The 15,542-nt window shown below is 33.1% G+C and overlaps 4 protein-coding genes across 6 annotated transcripts; 3 read left to right on the top strand and 1 right to left on the bottom strand.

Moving 5' to 3' along the window:
• Positions 1–88: 88 nt before the first annotated feature.
• On the top strand, positions 89–8,401 carry LOC116771244 (protein lin-54 homolog). 3 transcript variants are annotated; one of them, XM_032663042.2, is made up of 22 exons: positions 89–489; positions 695–842; positions 1,149–1,240; positions 1,580–1,699; positions 1,915–2,152; positions 2,255–2,367; positions 2,519–2,594; positions 2,670–2,770; positions 3,391–3,496; positions 3,629–3,711; positions 3,781–3,855; positions 4,133–4,241; positions 4,413–4,502; positions 4,959–5,029; positions 5,333–5,491; positions 5,687–5,818; positions 6,104–6,194; positions 6,444–6,654; positions 6,846–6,957; positions 7,285–7,439; positions 7,647–7,845; positions 7,994–8,401. In XM_032663042.2, exons 1-22 carry the CDS (start codon positions 442–444, stop codon positions 8,003–8,005), a joined length of 2,541 nt encoding a protein of 846 aa, XP_032518933.2. In that variant the 5' UTR covers positions 89–441; the 3' UTR covers positions 8,006–8,401. The 3 variants fall into 3 exon arrangements, with proteins under 3 accessions (XP_032518933.2, XP_032518934.2, XP_032518935.2); XM_032663043.2 differs by having other exon boundaries at positions 5,336–5,491; XM_032663044.2 differs by having other exon boundaries at positions 1,155–1,240.
• Positions 8,402–8,618: 217 nt separating this feature from the next.
• On the top strand, positions 8,619–11,658 carry LOC116771463 (SET domain-containing protein SmydA-8-like). Its single transcript, XM_032663307.2, has 8 exons — positions 8,619–8,764; positions 8,903–9,099; positions 9,215–9,438; positions 9,570–9,857; positions 9,944–10,184; positions 10,861–11,091; positions 11,184–11,272; positions 11,357–11,658. The coding sequence occupies exons 1-8, from the start codon at positions 8,721–8,723 to the stop codon at positions 11,588–11,590; spliced, it is 1,548 nt and encodes a 515-aa protein (XP_032519198.2). The 5' UTR covers positions 8,619–8,720; the 3' UTR covers positions 11,591–11,658.
• A 489-nt stretch (positions 11,659–12,147) lies between these two features.
• Positions 12,148–14,484, top strand: LOC116771207 (erlin-2-like). Its single transcript, XM_032662993.2, has 6 exons — positions 12,148–12,531; positions 12,614–12,694; positions 12,806–12,914; positions 13,086–13,237; positions 13,454–13,606; positions 13,775–14,484. The coding sequence occupies exons 1-6, from the start codon at positions 12,424–12,426 to the stop codon at positions 14,144–14,146; spliced, it is 975 nt and encodes a 324-aa protein (XP_032518884.1). The 5' UTR covers positions 12,148–12,423; the 3' UTR covers positions 14,147–14,484.
• On the bottom strand, positions 14,473–15,525 carry LOC116771208 (elongation factor 1-beta'). The gene is made up of 3 exons (XM_032662994.2): positions 15,364–15,525; positions 14,954–15,197; positions 14,473–14,870 (listed from the first exon to the last, which is right to left on the bottom strand). Exons 1-3 carry the CDS (start codon positions 15,441–15,443, stop codon positions 14,526–14,528), a joined length of 669 nt encoding a protein of 222 aa, XP_032518885.2. The 5' UTR covers positions 15,444–15,525; the 3' UTR covers positions 14,473–14,525.
• Between the last annotated feature and the right edge of the window lie 17 nt (positions 15,526–15,542).

The raw sequence follows: 15,542 nt of genomic DNA on the forward strand, positions 1-15,542 counted from the left end.
TTTGAACACATTCAATTGCTTAAATTTTTAGCCTATATACCTTGTTGCATAGGTTGGCGGTATCTTATTTTTGACAGCTTTATGAAAATTAAAACAAGCGCCATAAGATTTTATGCAATTTATTATTTTATTCTTATGGTATGTTACCCCTAATTGTTTCCAAATAAGGTTTATTCGAATATATTTTACATTAAGTTATACTACAAAATTGTGGTTTTGATTAAAAGTTTATTTATACACGATTATAAGTATTTCTTGTTTGTGACAATTTGTTTTCAACCGTGGCGATCTACGGGAGAGGCTCATAATTTTTGACATGTTAAAATGGCGGCCTCTTTCAAACTCATAAATTGTTTTGATTTATGTTGTTATTTTGCGAAAAAAGTGGTTGTTCTGGCACCATAAGAACTTTTAGGAAGAATAAGATCAACAGTAACTAACATGGATCATAATTTGGACGATTCTTTAAATTTGGAGAATGCTATGGGAGTGAGTGTTCAAAAATTTTTAAATATCTTATATTTTTGTGTTCAAAGCTTTTTATATTTCTTTTATTAAATTTACCTCACATATAAGTGTAATTGAAACCCATCTTGTAATTTATATCATATATACTAAAGTTCACATCTTGTCTATATTTAGTATTTTTATATCTATTGTATATTTTTTGTTAAGTATTATTTAAATATAACAGGTTGATTTTGGACACACTGATGATGTGGAGGTCAGTCAAGCAAGTATAACGTTGATACAAAGTGGTCATGATGAAAGTATTCCCATGGAATTTGAGCACAGCGAAGAACAACCCATGCTTATGGATACAGGAAATGAGGAGATTATTGGTAAATGTCATTTTCTGGCACTTATTATTGCTACTTAATATCCTTAAATAGGTAATTGTTCATAAGTCATTTAATTTACCATCCTATGATCTTATTGTTTTTTTTTTATTTAATAGTTATTGTAATCTTTAAAGCCACCGTTACTCTATATAAATGTGTGATATTTGACATTTTAAACAGAATTTGAAAAAAAAGTAGACCTTTACCATATCGCCACTTAAATTCACATATGTATAAAATTATCTTATTTTCTTTCTTACTCTCATTTATAATTATACCTTATTGGATTAAAATATTCATTCTAAGTTTCAGATTTCATGAGTGATCAGTTCACCCTTCAAGAATATTCTGTTCAAAGCGATCAAACAACAGAATTGACGACAACCGTCGAATCAAATGTAAGGAATAAATAAATATATAACAAATTAGTACATAAAGTTACATTCATGAAATTATTTTATATCAAAACTCTACTCCAGATTTGATTTTAAACGAGAATTTACATGCAGCATGAATTAATTTAAATGTCACAATGTCCGACCCAGTTTTTAATGTTACATTTGAATATTTATAAAACTTTATTTTAAATTCTGTATGAATAATCTTTACAATTATTATTTTTTTGTCAAGAAAATTTAAATTAAAGCTATGAACTAAAGTAATAAATCCAGTGCTGGGCATAAAAAAAAATAATAATTTGAAGTATGGAATTTTATTATAGTTTATTTAATTTACAGCAACAGCACATGCTTACTTCACAAACAGACACATTGGTGGATATACAGTTCACTCCTCAAATAGTAAGCAACTCCACAATAACACAAGACAATGGGGAACCGAAGATGGTTGCTGTTAAGGTATAATTTAAAGAAAAAATTTAGAAAAAACTTAACTCATTAATACATGCCTTTTATTTTTAGTCTATAAATGTTAGCTGGAGGGTTATGGCAAAATAACTTCTTATAAGTAATTCGTTGCTTAATTATGTAAAGGCTTTATTATGACGTTTTCAACAAATTCTGCATAAATATTGGTATGAAAAATTTGTATATCAAATGATCTTTATTTTCAGTCACTTTTGCCGAAAACTACAAAAAAAAGTGACTCAATGGCCACCCTTGCAACAATGCCTCGTCAAGTGGCCATTGCACCCAAGCCGCCGAAACTTGTGAGCAAAACATTTGCGCCCAAACAGCTGGCTATAGCACCGAAACCGGTCACAATGATATCTAATAGAGGACAAAGCCTCGTCAAAAAGGTATCACTAGCCAATGTGATACAGGGAACCACTAAAGGGAAGACAGTTTTGGGTGAGTTCAACAATTTTAACACAAAAAAAAAATCTGTCACACATTAAAATTACCTAATATTTACGCTTAATTATCGCATAATAATGTTTAACATCTCACCAGCACAAATCGGCAAGCAGCTTATCATGGTGCCTTCTGGATCACAGAAAATTAAACTTGTCACTGCGGCACCGGGAACTAACACAGTGCAGTACGTCAGAGCTGACGGAGAACAAGTAATATATACATTCATTTAGGTTTTTACTATTCATTAATATGAAAACAATACTTACATTTAAATTTGTACTTGCAAAAGTTATTTAATTTAAATACCTAAATCACCTATAATTATTATAAAATGACTGACTCTTATAAAATTACTTTCAGGCACAGCTTATTGTCAATAAGAATACTGGTGCCACACAAAACAAGCCGCTGCTGACCAAACTTATAACAGTGCCAGGTGAATATAGTAGTATGTGATGTGTCAATGGAAGGGTTTTTGTCCTAAGTTATTAATTCTCAAACCTTCATACAGGAGCAACCAGCGACTCGAACGCGCCGGCCGTCATCACTAAAATAGAGCCGTCACGGTTTGTGGTACAACAGAAGACAATACCGCTTACTGTGGGAAATAAGGTATATTATGACATGTAACTAGCTGTTACCCGCGACTCTGTCTGTGAAAAGAAAACCCTGCCGCATGAAATCTGCTTTATTTCGGGATCGGGATATATAGTAGCCTAAGTCACTCCTTACTACATATGTACTTGCCATTTAGAATCCCGTCAAAACCGGGCCGGCCATTTCAGAGATTATCAGAACAAACCAACTGACAGACAGACAAAAATTTAAAGAAATATTATTTTGGTGTATTTACCATATAAATATTCAAAGGCATGAAGTAAAGAACGGTTACTTTAATATTACAAACAGACTCGAATTTTAATAAAGTGTTGATGGTGTCTAGGAATATGAAAAGTATAGTGGTGACAACTTAATTATTTAACAGTCAATGTTATACATATATTAAACAAGTGTGTATAGTTGAAATCTAAAGAAATGCTTATAAAAATATATATATATAAATATATATATAATTTTCACACACGCTTATTTATATATATATGCGTGTGTGTGCTATTTTTCCCTTGTATATTATAGCTTGTATATTATATTCGTTATGTTTGAAAATTACTGATACTGAGTAGCTTAGATCATTTATGACACAATTGACCAAAATCGTCAATTGTTTTCAGGTTTTAATGGCAACACCGTCAAAACAGCCCGTGAGGCTGTCGAAGAAACAAGAAATAATAACTATCAAGTCGCCTACACCAAAATTGATGCCAGCGACAGCCATAAGTAATTGTTGAATGTACTAATATCTACAGTACAAGTACAAATTTAGTAATAATTAAGTTAATTATTTTGATAATTAGAAAAAAAAATCCAAATTTGCTTTTAATTTGCTTAAGAATATCTATTCCTTTTTAGATACAGCAACAAAACAGAAAGTTATTATAAATCCTAGTGTGAATGCGATGCTTAAGGCAGCGGCAGCGCAGAAAAAAATACAAGTGAGTTGATTTAATACCCGTTGCGAACTCAAAATGTTAATAATAACATTGTATCTCTAAACTTCATAGAATCCAGAAGATGGCGCCACAGTCGCGGAAGGCGGGAAGTCACAGCTGCATCAGATTAATGTACCGGGCAAAGGCGTGAGTAGATGCTAAGTAAAGAGAATGATGTCTAAGAGACTATTATCTGATGGAATATAATTATAATGGAAAATATATTAGAATTATGAGTGTGTTGGCATGATCCCGTTCCCATGATGTATGTTGTATCTTGTATCACATTACATGTTGCTATGTTTTAAAGCAAAATTAATTGCCTGAAATTAAAATAGAATGATTCAACTAACGGTACAAAATAAATTCATATTATTATTAGTGAGAAAATTAATAATTTTTTTAATGTTTCTATTATGTTTAGATTCAATACATCCGCCTCGTCACCAACTCGTCGTCGGAGACGCCGAAGCCGGTTCCCAAGCAGCTGATGGCGCTGCCCTCGAAGACATTCGTGTTGACGGACAATAAAGGTTATTCCGCTAAGTATTATGTGAAAACAAAAGAAAAGGCTAAAATTATTAGCAAACGATATTCAATCCCACTCAAATAGTTTATGTACAAAACACTAGATTTATTCTGCCAGTAACAAGGATTTCGATTGAATATGATTTAAATAGTTTCCATAATTTTGTAAATTCCAGGTAATCTGATACAGATGACTGCTGAGAAAATGTCAGCCGGTCAGCCGCCGTCACTCGTCGTCACCGGGAAAGGGACTGCGGTTAACAAATGTAAATACATCATTGTATATAAACAATCTTATCATTATTCAAATATTAAGCTCGCCCTTACTTCATGTTGATAATTTAAGTGTATAAAAAAACTATTTTCTTATACTTAAATAGTCAAATTATTTACAAAGTCAATTATAAAATATTCAATCCCTCCTATTAATTACATATTTAGAATGTCAAAATTTAAATCCTAAACTAATGACTTCTAACTGTACTGTGTGTTTGAAACTTGTATAACTGTCACAGTTAAAAAAGTTTTATTATCTGTTAAAAATTTTCATTTTTCGAAATGCATATTTTGAATTTGTCCACGGTACATTTTATAAATGGAATGTTTCATTAAAATTAAAAATGTTTTTTTGTTAACGTTTAGAACATTTTGAATTTATTATTCAAACAGACGTCACTCGTTAGTTTTAATTGTGATAATAATATTATTTTTCTTCGGTTTAGTGAATGCGTCGAAACCGCCACAAAAGTTAGTGAGAATAGCACCTATAGTGAAAACATCGCAAACGGTTACTGTGAGTATTTTTCATAGTATTTATTCCCGTTATTTATTTCATACAACTAAATCGCTTCCTTATCTTCAGAAACTTTCCATGTTATAAGATATATTCAAAACGGTTCGATCTGTATGCATATAAGAAATTTTAGTATGATACTGGAATTTATAATATATGACAGGCGTGTAATGCGTCTAAAGAGTGTAATGTATACAAAAATTGCCACACAATATTGCTTTCTAATTTCAACAGGCTTATGGTATTTTCAAAAATAGAATGAATTTTATTTATGTGTGGGTGCTTATATAAGTTATATATCAGCAGTCTCCCGCGAGCTTGTTGGCGCCGCTGTCCCCGGGCTCGCCCGAGCGTGATCCGAGTCCTGCCCAGGAGTCCAAGGTGACGCTCAGAGCCCTCGTGGAACAAGCCAACGACGACTGCAGCTTGGCCGAGGTCGAGGTGGACTTCAAGAAAGACGGTGTAAGTCCTAACAGTCGTAGTTTTTTTTGGGGTAATTAATTCGCTAGTTGTGCAAGTTCATGAAGTAATACAAAACCTTGATAGTAGAGTGGATTGATTAAAAAGTGGGTTGATTATATCTTATCAAAACTTAAAGCATTACTAAATACTATACACACACCTGCTGTAGTAACAATATGAAAATATTTTTTTTAGAGTCCGACACCCGAAGATAGTATGGACAGCATTGATCAATACAATCACACAAATAAATCTGAAGATCATCCCCTTATAGTGATACCGTCGGCCTACGATCAAATGATTGTACCAGACGACTCGGAGAGAATGGTAAGCGAGATTTGGCTTCTTCAAATCATGGTCTGTATCTGAGGCCATATATCATCCTAGTGGTGTAGTCACCGTACCAAGCTTAACATCAAATAAACGCAGTAATCCCAGCTTTCCCAAATTGTATGGTCGATTCGTTTTCTTCTTGATTGATCAATTGGTCCTTGAAATAAGATATTTTTTGTTTTCCTATACTGGATGAATGACCCCATTGGATTCTTATAGACCAATAATTTGGGCATGACATTCAAAAACTTACTGCTTGAAGTTGTTTATTTCTTTCAGGATGAGTCTCAAGACGCAAACAACACTTTGAATGTGGATATGGATATGACGAACTATCAGTCACCGACGACGCCTGCTCTCTCTGAAACGGGTTAGTACACACTATTGAATTGAATTGATTTTTTTAATTTAGCCTGCTTTCCTTTAGCAGATAAGCGAACCGAATTCTCCAATGAAGATTACTACTGGCCATGTAATGTTAGAACTAAAATTTATGGGCACAATTTCTGTTCCAAAATTTGAGAGATTGAATTTATCTACTGAAATGACCTAATGAATAATTAATAGTAACAAAAAAAAAATGTGTGTTAAAAATAATCCAGTTTTTTTTTGTTTTTAGATCAAGTGACCACTGAACTAGGTGGTCTAAGGCCTCGCAAAGCATGCAACTGCACAAAATCTCAATGCCTGAAGCTGTACTGTGACTGTTTCGCTAACGGAGAGTTCTGCAATAGATGTAACTGCAACAACTGTCACAATAATCTGGAAAATGAGGAACTCCGGCAAAAAGCTATCAGAGGCTGTTTGGACAGGAATCCTAACGCTTTTAGGTGATAAAACAATTTTTAACATTCTTAGAATACACGTAGAAAATACAGAATGAAAAATTTATCAACAAGAGCTGGATTTAATTTGCTGGTCGCAATTTCGATTCAAATTATTAGCTCAACGTTCCTTAATAATAAAAACATAAAGTTCATCGAGTTATATACGAATAATTTAAATGTTGATATCTTCATAGGCCCAAGATCGGGAAATCGAAGGCGGGCGGCCCGGAGATAATACGACGGCATAATAAGGGATGCAACTGTAAACGGAGCGGCTGTCTTAAAAACTATTGTGAATGTTACGAGGTAAATCATTGTGATTAATTCCGTGTAGAACACTTCTACATCATTCTGTATAAGAAATTTCTAACAATTATAATAACGAGAACTTGTATGAAAATCGATATTCGTTTAACGTTTAATGACCATGTAATCATGGCGTGAGGTGATTTGGTCTTCCGTTTAGTGAAACACAAGGTTTCCATACCTTAGCTGAGTCTCTTAACCAAAAATCATAGTGCCTCTTTAGTAACCAATATCCTCTTAAGTAATCAAGCAGTCAAAAACTGTATTAGTCAAAAAAGTCCTCTATCTTCTCTCTCAAAATAAACGCTTGACATTTTCTTTGCCCAGGCTAAGATAGCGTGTTCGTCGATCTGCAAGTGTGTCGGATGTCGCAATGTGGAGGAAACCCTGGAGCGCGGCCGTCGCCGAGACGCGCCTCGAGCCCTCCAACCACTGGCCGGACCGCCCACCTACAGGCCGCACGTCGCACTCGCACACGCCAAGTACTCATATTATTACACATATATATATTTTTTTTGACCGTGTTAACTCAAGTATCGCTCCTCCGCTCATAAGAAAACAGTAACAATAATATATCTTCATACATGAATATGACATTGTAAGAATAATAATGAAAAAATTTTAAACTTAAATCTTTTTAGTTTGACGTAGCTCTTATTATTGACGTAATCAAGTTTCGTTTTCAACAGGCAACCATGCAGCTTCATGACTTCCGAGGTGATCGAAGCTGTGTGCCAGTGTCTCATAGCGGCGGCTGTTGACAACAAGGAGGAGGCGGAGCGGCGGGACGCGGACCCCATGCGTGACGTCATCGAGGAGTTTGCGCGCTGTCTCCAGGACATCATCAGCGCTGCACATCAGAGCGCGCCGCTCGCCTTGCTGGACGAGGTGAGGGAGGGGGAGGGGTTAGTGGAGTGAGACAGAGATTGTAGTGTGTGAGAGCGAGTCAAGGGATGCGGGATCACATTGATAATGAGAGGACAGTAATTTATTGCTTTTGAATGTTTTATTATAGAGGGTATATTTTTTGTTTCAGGGCCCGGCATGATGTTTGTATGACTGAAATAATATATTTTGCAATATATTCCAAAAGTGATAATAAAAAGTAATATATAACTTTATATCAATATTGAGGTGCAATTCCTATAATATATTTTATATCCTGGACTGTCTTAAATCTAAGTATACCGCATTTTCGGTAAGTAGCGTAAGACTGTTGACATGATTTAATCACTGATATTAAAAAAATACTTGTTTGTTGAATTGCCTATATTTATATACGTAGTTGTAATGTAAATAGCCTTGCTAGGAAAGGAAAAGTTAAAACAATCTTGTTGTTTTTGAGCGTGTAAATATATGGTTGTACATTAAATATTTTACTAGTCATATAAGCATACCTTTTATTAGAACAATGTAAATAAAACTGTGCTAAATAAAATTTTTTATATAAAAAACCTTGTTTTATTTATTTTGCCGTCCGAATAGACAACTGATTTGGTCGTTTCTATGGAGCCAGATTTTGCTTTTGAGAAAATAAAGTCGAAAGGAAATCTTTTACAGGTTGCTTTAATAATTTTTTTCTGTTATTTTTTTCTCAGAGCTTAGTTTAGTATTCCGTGTAACGATATTCCGAGTGCCGAAGATAATACGTTTGTTATAAATAGCTCAACTCGGACGAGGTACTATAAATACTGTTCAGTTTCACACACGTGTTAAATGCAAGTCTGCTACGTCGCTGTTGGAAGAATAGTTTATTGTACAAAATGAGTGTAAAATATAAAGTGGAAAAATCTGAGAAATTGGGCAGGTTGGTTTATGAAGGGGACTAAATAAATATAGAATTATCGATTGAATAATAATTTAAATATCATGGATATAGAAATGAAGGGACGTTCTGTTTTAAACATTCTTCCTAAAGATATATTCTGAATTTAAATAATTTTAGATATCTAGTCGCTGCAAAGGATATAAAGGCGGGCGAGAGGATACTATCCGATCAGCCTTTCGTGCTGGGTCCGAGTAGTGACACCTCATTAGTTTGCTTCAATTGTTACTTGCCACTGATCAACAAGTTCCTTGTCTGTAAGAACTGTGCCGTTGCCCCGCTTTGTCCTGGGGATGGATGTCCTGATGAGTTTACAAGTATGGCCGTTTAAACACCGAATTTTAATATATAAAATTATAAGAAATTTATTGTTAAAGATATTTATGTATATATATATAAAAAAAAAATATAAATTTATCTTTATTTTTTTAGAGTATCATAATAGACAAGAATGCGATGTTTTTCGTAATTTAAGACTTACGAAGGGTATAAGTCCTATGACTATGGTACAGAACGTCGGTTCCTTATCGGTCCTCCGAGCTTTGTTGAAGAAAGAAACTAATTTGCTGGAGTGGAAATTGTTTATGGAATTAGAAACTCATTTAGAGAGAAGAAGAGAAAGTAACGTCTGGCAATACTATGATAATACTGTAAAGGTAAATAATGACGACAAGATAATTATTATAAAACAATTTAAATTGATAATTATTAGTGAAATTCATCTTCAAATCTATACTTGGATTAAATATGATGCTAATATAACATTTTTGTTTATTTTTAAAATCAGTTTATTCAGTCGTTGGGACTCCTTGAAAACGGACAAAACCAGGATTTAGTTCAGAAGATTTGTGCAGCAATTGATGTAAATAGTTTCGAAGTGCGCGGTCCACCGATCCCAGCTATAGGGTGTGCTGAGATCTTGCGAGGGGTTTATTTGCAGGCAGCGTTACTTAGCCACGACTGTATTGCTAACACGCACATGTCCATAGACGACAATAATATATTAGTGTGCCACGCTAGCGTTGACATTAAAAAGGGGGAATCGATAAATTATAATTATACAGATCCCTTAAAGGTAACTTAACTAAATACTATGAAAATGAGTTATAGCTAAAACTGGCTTTGTTCTGTCCCTAGTATTTACAAAATCTTTGTTTTTAGGGTACAATACCAAGGCAGCAACATCTCATCGTTGGTAAATACTTTAAATGCACTTGTACCAGATGTACAGACAACACAGAGCTGGGAACTTTTATGAGTTCTGCTATCTGTCCCGGATGTAAGAAGGGATACATAACAAAAAATGGTGACCTATGGATTTGTTTTGACTGTAAAAAGGAAGTTGAGTCTATGGATATCGAACCTAAGATTAAATGTTGTTCTGACAAATTAGAAGTCATAAGTGAGTAATTTTTTTTTTATATATGTTAAGTGGAACTACTTGGTGTTTGAATTAAGAACATCGGTGCAGAATAAGGTGTTTTTCTATAATTATTACCAGACCAGTAATAGTGTATTTTATGAATACGAAATTTATTTCAATATTTAAAAAAAAAGTTCAAACATAAATAACGGAAAGGAAAGAAAATATAATACGAAAAGAAAAAAAACATAAGTTTCACCCTTGGTTATGGTTTGTTGGTTTGTTTTGAAAATGGCTATTTTATGATTTTTAACAGATATCAATATATTATAAATCCTAAACGTTTGTTACTTCTCTGCAAAGTTTTATTTAATTATCATTGCCTGTAGTATTCATGTTTTTTTTTTCAATAACTTTGCATTTTGTATTCAACACATATGCATATTGAAAACTAAATTGGTATTTGGCTATTTCGTCCTCTATTGATTTTAAAATTGGAAATCTTTCTTATTTTCCAAATACGGAGTTAAGATTAACGTTTCGGATATATTTAGTAAAATGTTTACTAACTGAGTAGTTTAAAGTAAAATACGTGTAAACGAGAAAATATTCTACTTGAAAATAAAAAAAAACCCATTAAACTTTTTTAATCTATGTAGTAACAATATTTTTTAATAAAATATTTCTTCTACCAATTCTGTATAACATTTTTTAGATAAGAAAGATGAAAAAGAGTTAGAGGAATACATAAAATATGTGTCCCTTGTGTTGGCGCCCGGTCACTATTTATTATTGGATGCCAAGCAACGTCTCGCGGGAGTCCTACGTGACACAATTAACAGAGAACCTCGGCCTACTAAGAAATTAATGGTTAGGAAGCTAGCACTCTGTGAGGAGATATTGCCTATACTAGAAATAGTTAGCCCTGGAATATGTAGGACGAAGGGTAAGAATCGGAACATTTTATGTGTTGGTCTAAAAAAATATATATTGTTATAATAATTTGTACGTATAATATTTAAAATATGAAATTTACAGCGATCACCCTCTACGAATTACACGCGACCACAGTGCAATTAGCCAAAAAGTTATTCGATAGTCGAGAAATGTCTGGATCTGCCTACGTGGTATGACACTTAAAGTTGACTTTCATTTTAAATATTTTTTCTCCATGTTATTGCTATGTACAATCTCTATAAATTTTATTTCAGGACGAGTTGCTTAAAGCGGAAAAGTATTTGAAACGCGCTTTGGAAATGTTAGTCATTGAACCGGGTAATTCCCCCGAAGGAGAACTCTGTGCTAAAGCGTTAGAAGAATACAGGGCATTAAAAGTTACGATTTCCAAGATAGTAGATTCTCTACATGCCCAGGGAAAGACCTTTGGTATGGACTCTACGGCCATAGAAGAAACGGGAAATTCTACGTATCTAGATGTGGATTAAAAAGATTTGACACTATACTATTTAAAGCTGTTACTAATGTCTAAATGAATATATGTTAATAACTAAAATTTTTTCATCAATTTATTTCTACCCAGTCATTGATGTCGGTGTAAGTCTGCATGTGTTTACTTGGTGCTCGTTGGCCAGAGAATAGTTTTTTTGACATATTTTTATACGTTCGTTTCTTCCTCCTGAATCATATTACTGAAAATTCTGTATTGGTTAAGGCTCTTTCTGTAACGACTCAATTTAAATAAATAGTTTCTAAAACTATTTTATTATTATTTTTATTGATTGGATGTGGTTAATGAATTGAAACAATTTCAACCTTTTTTAAACCTAAAAACCTAGGAACCTTGAACAAATTAATTTATTCACGGTTACAATTTAATTATTACTGTAATTTCTTGTTTTAATATAGTTTAAAATTATTTAATATTTAAAAATTATAATTTTCCTTATATAATTTTACGGGTGTTTTTACTCGATGCTGTATGCTGTAAAGTTCATATTATCTATGGTTCCTAATGAAATATTCCGACATTGACAGATATATTTTACTAATATCAATGTTTGTAAAGAGAGAACTCGAAGTATATTAAATCCAAATTCTAATAATAAGCTTTGTTTCTGAATTCATTACTGAAAATATTTAAGTTTTTTACGAATCTCCATATAAGATGAATCAAAAATACTTCCTGTAATTATCATCGCAACTCCTCGTTAAGCAAAGCACTATTTGTGTATGTTATTTAGTTACTGAAAAATAAGTAGCCTGAAGAATATCTAATTACTGGCAATTTTTTTTCGTGAGATATAATATTATTTTGATCATGGCTGATCAAACCTCGATGTTGGCCATTGTGATCTTGGCTGTAGGTATTTCAGTTCATTTCTCTTTACATAAAGTTGAGGAGGGCCATGTTGGGGTTTATTATCGAGTAAGTCGCACGTATATTTAGTCTTAAATAACTTAATACATAATAAAGAACTGAGTCTCATTTTTATAATTCTGTTATACAGGGTGGTGCTTTATTGCCAGTCACAAGTCAGCCAGGCTTTCATATGATGATTCCTCTTTTAACAACCTTTAAACCTATACAGGTACTTGCAATATCTCCCTACTAGTTAGGACTTGAAAATAGCATTTACATTATAACATAAATGCAATTTCTAAGTAATGAGTATAAAGCAATAATGTTTATGCTATTTCAGACTACGTTGCAAACAGATGAAGTAAAAAATGTTCCCTGTGGCACAAGTGGTGGAGTTATGATCTATTTCGAAAGAATTGAAGTTGTAAACAAACTGGACTCGAATAGTGGTTGGTAAATAATGAATAAGAGCTATTATATGAAAACAATATGTGAATGCTATTACATATTTTAGTACTGGCTGGAAATTAACTATAGGGTTAAAGAGCAAAAAAAAAATGAACACAGAATAAAAAATATAAATTACAAATTTTGAGTTAAAATACATTAATTTATTTCAGTATTTGATGTAGTGAGGAACTTCACAGCTGATTATGACAAGACACTTATATTCAACAAAGTGCATCATGAATTGAATCAGTTTTGTAGTGCGCACACCTTGCATGAAGTATATATCGCTCTCTTTGACCAGATTGATGAAAATCTCAGTACGGTAAGCAAATAACATATAACTTAACTAGAAAATCAGATAAGATAAGCAGTGAGAGAAAAACAATGAAAATAACTGGCTTTATAATTATTATTGATAAAAATTTTAAATGTTACCGAAAATAATCATTATTCAATATAATCATAATTAAAAAATTATATTATAACTAGAGATATGCTATTGGCTTTATTTTGGTTTATACAAAGTATTTTTTTTTAGGCCCTGCAAAATGATTTAAATGAATTGGCTCCTGGACTTCATGTCAAAGGTGTAAGGGTTACAAAACCTAAAATACCAGAAGCTATAAGGAAAAACTATGAACTTATGGAGGCTGAAAAATCAAAGTATCTTATAGCGGAACAGCATCAAAAGGTATTTGAAGCTGTGTTCTAAATTCTGTCATGGAAAAATAAAAAATATTAGTTTTCTTAATTTTAAATTCTAATCAAATTAGTTATGACAGTCCTAACAAAAGAATTATTTATGAATAAATCTCAATTGGTACAATGGAATCAAATAACCAAAGGATATGTTTTATAGGTTGTAGAAAAGGAAGCGGAGACAGCACGTCGGAAAGCCGTTATTGAAGCTGAAAAAGAAGCTCATGTTGCCAAAATACAGTACGAACAGAAAATCATGGAGAAAGAATCATTACAGAAGATCGAGCTTATCGAGGACAGCATTCATAGAGCCAAACAACAAACAAAGGCAGAGGCAGAATATTATCATCTGAAGAAACAGGCGGAAGCCAATAAACTATTATTGACAAAGGAATACTTAGAACTTAAGAAATATGAAGCTCTCGCTTTAAATAATAAAATCTATTTTGGCAATGACATCCCCAATATGTTCTTGCAAGCCAATGTAGGAGAGAGTGCATCTACCGCACCTAAAAATATCAAAGTTGAATGAGTATTAATAACTCTACCAATATATGAACTAGTCATACAATAAAGGTCTTAGAAATTGTCTACAGATTTAGTTGAAGTGAACTAAATATTTTTTAATAGTTTGTGATATTAATTTCTCTGAATTCGGTCTAATAATAATAAGCATAATCTAATGTAAATGTTATTGATCATTTTTAATATATTTTTCTGTAAATAAAGTGGGCATACTATTTTATGGACATTCTATAAGTACACTGTTTACCAAAAAGTGTTCAAGGGATATATAGTGTAATTGTTCTAAGGTTAAGGCAAAACTTGTAAACTTTTTCCATAAAATAAAAAACTATATATGAAATAAAATTGATTTTATTGCAAAAATTTATAAATTATGATGGCATAACTTAGATTTTATTGAAGGCAGCAATGTCTACAGACTGGACGAAATCTTCAAATTCTTGGATCTTCTCTGTTAGAAGATCAACAGAAACCTTGTCATCTTCAATGACACACATGATTTGCAATTTATTGATACCATAGCCAACCGGTACCAGTTTGGAGGCACCCCATAAGAGACCGTCCATTTCAATGGTTCTCACTTGCTTTTCCATTTCAGCCATGTCAGTTTCATCATCCCATGGTTTCACATCAAGGATTATAGATGACTTAGCAATAAGGGTGGGTTTCTTAGATTTTTTGTCAGCATACGCCTTCAGACGTTCCTCACGAACTCTTGCTGCCTCTGCATCCTGAAAATGTCATTTTTTTGTGTAAAAAAAATTGTGGTTTATTATAAACAAATCAATTTAGACGGAACAATTAAATTGCGAACCTCTTCTTCATCACCGGAGCCGAAAAGATCGATGTCATCGTCATCATTATCTTTCTTGGCGGCTGCAGGTGCTGTTGGTTTAGCGCCGGCGCTGAGTGGGCTCACTCCATCAGCCCATGCCTTACGCTCTGCGGAAGAATATGAGGCGATGTGGTTGTACCAACGGAGAGCGTGTGGCAGGCTAGCGGCCGGCGCTTTGCCTACTTCCTCGAAAACTTGAACATCGGCTTGAGAGGGCACATATCTATACAGATAGAAATAAATACCATTATTTATGACTTACCTACATGAATAATTTATTCCATATGCTAGGAAAGCTTTTACATATTTAAGTTTCCTAAAAATAGAGGTTAACATTCGTTGACGTGGGCTTTATTAACGAGTATAACAAGCACTATCGAAATTATTACCCAGATATGTAGCTCTTTTCTGCCAAATATTGGTTCAATTCACTTAGACCTTGTGCAGATTTAACGTCTCCGATTGCCATTTTTATAAAAAAATTACTTTTCGTACAAGTACCACACCACTCAGCAAGATCGGAGTAAGTGAAAGAGACAGATCCGATCACAAAATTTATTATACCAAA

Source organism: Danaus plexippus, chromosome 17, assembly GCF_018135715.1.
Source record: "Danaus plexippus chromosome 17, MEX_DaPlex, whole genome shotgun sequence".
NCBI classification, from domain to species: domain Eukaryota; kingdom Metazoa; phylum Arthropoda; class Insecta; order Lepidoptera; family Nymphalidae; genus Danaus; species Danaus plexippus.

Excerpts from the sequence above, each read along its gene's own strand:
- LOC116771244 (XM_032663042.2), top strand. The coding sequence starts at position 442 with ATGGATCATAATTTGGACGATTCTTTAAATTTGGAGAATGCTATGGGA. Across the intron at positions 1,241-1,579 it reads CGACAACCGTCGAATCAAAT|CAACAGCACATGCTTACTTC; the intron begins GTAAGGAATAAA and ends TTTAATTTACAG. Across the intron at positions 5,030-5,332 it reads AAACATCGCAAACGGTTACT|CAGTCTCCCGCGAGCTTGTT; the intron begins GTGAGTATTTTT and ends GTTATATATCAG.
- LOC116771463 (XM_032663307.2), top strand. The coding sequence starts at position 8,721 with ATGAGTGTAAAATATAAAGTGGAAAAATCTGAGAAATTGGGCAG. Across the intron at positions 10,185-10,860 it reads TGACAAATTAGAAGTCATAA|ATAAGAAAGATGAAAAAGAG; the intron begins GTGAGTAATTTT and ends AACATTTTTTAG. Across the intron at positions 11,273-11,356 it reads TGTCTGGATCTGCCTACGTG|GACGAGTTGCTTAAAGCGGA; the intron begins GTATGACACTTA and ends ATTTTATTTCAG.
- LOC116771207 (XM_032662993.2), top strand. The coding sequence starts at position 12,424 with ATGGCTGATCAAACCTCGATGTTGGCCATTGTGATCTTGGCTGTAGGT. Across the intron at positions 13,238-13,453 it reads TTGATGAAAATCTCAGTACG|GCCCTGCAAAATGATTTAAA; the intron begins GTAAGCAAATAA and ends ATTTTTTTTTAG. Across the intron at positions 13,607-13,774 it reads TAGCGGAACAGCATCAAAAG|GTTGTAGAAAAGGAAGCGGA; the intron begins GTATTTGAAGCT and ends TATGTTTTATAG.
- LOC116771208 (XM_032662994.2), bottom strand. The coding sequence starts at position 15,443 with ATGGCAATCGGAGACGTTAAATCTGCACAAGGTCTAAGTGAATTGAAC. Across the intron at positions 15,198-15,363 it reads GAAAAGAGCTACATATCTGG|ATATGTGCCCTCTCAAGCCG; the intron begins GTAATAATTTCG and ends CTATCTGTATAG. Across the intron at positions 14,871-14,953 it reads GCTCCGGTGATGAAGAAGAG|GATGCAGAGGCAGCAAGAGT; the intron begins GTTCGCAATTTA and ends TGACATTTTCAG.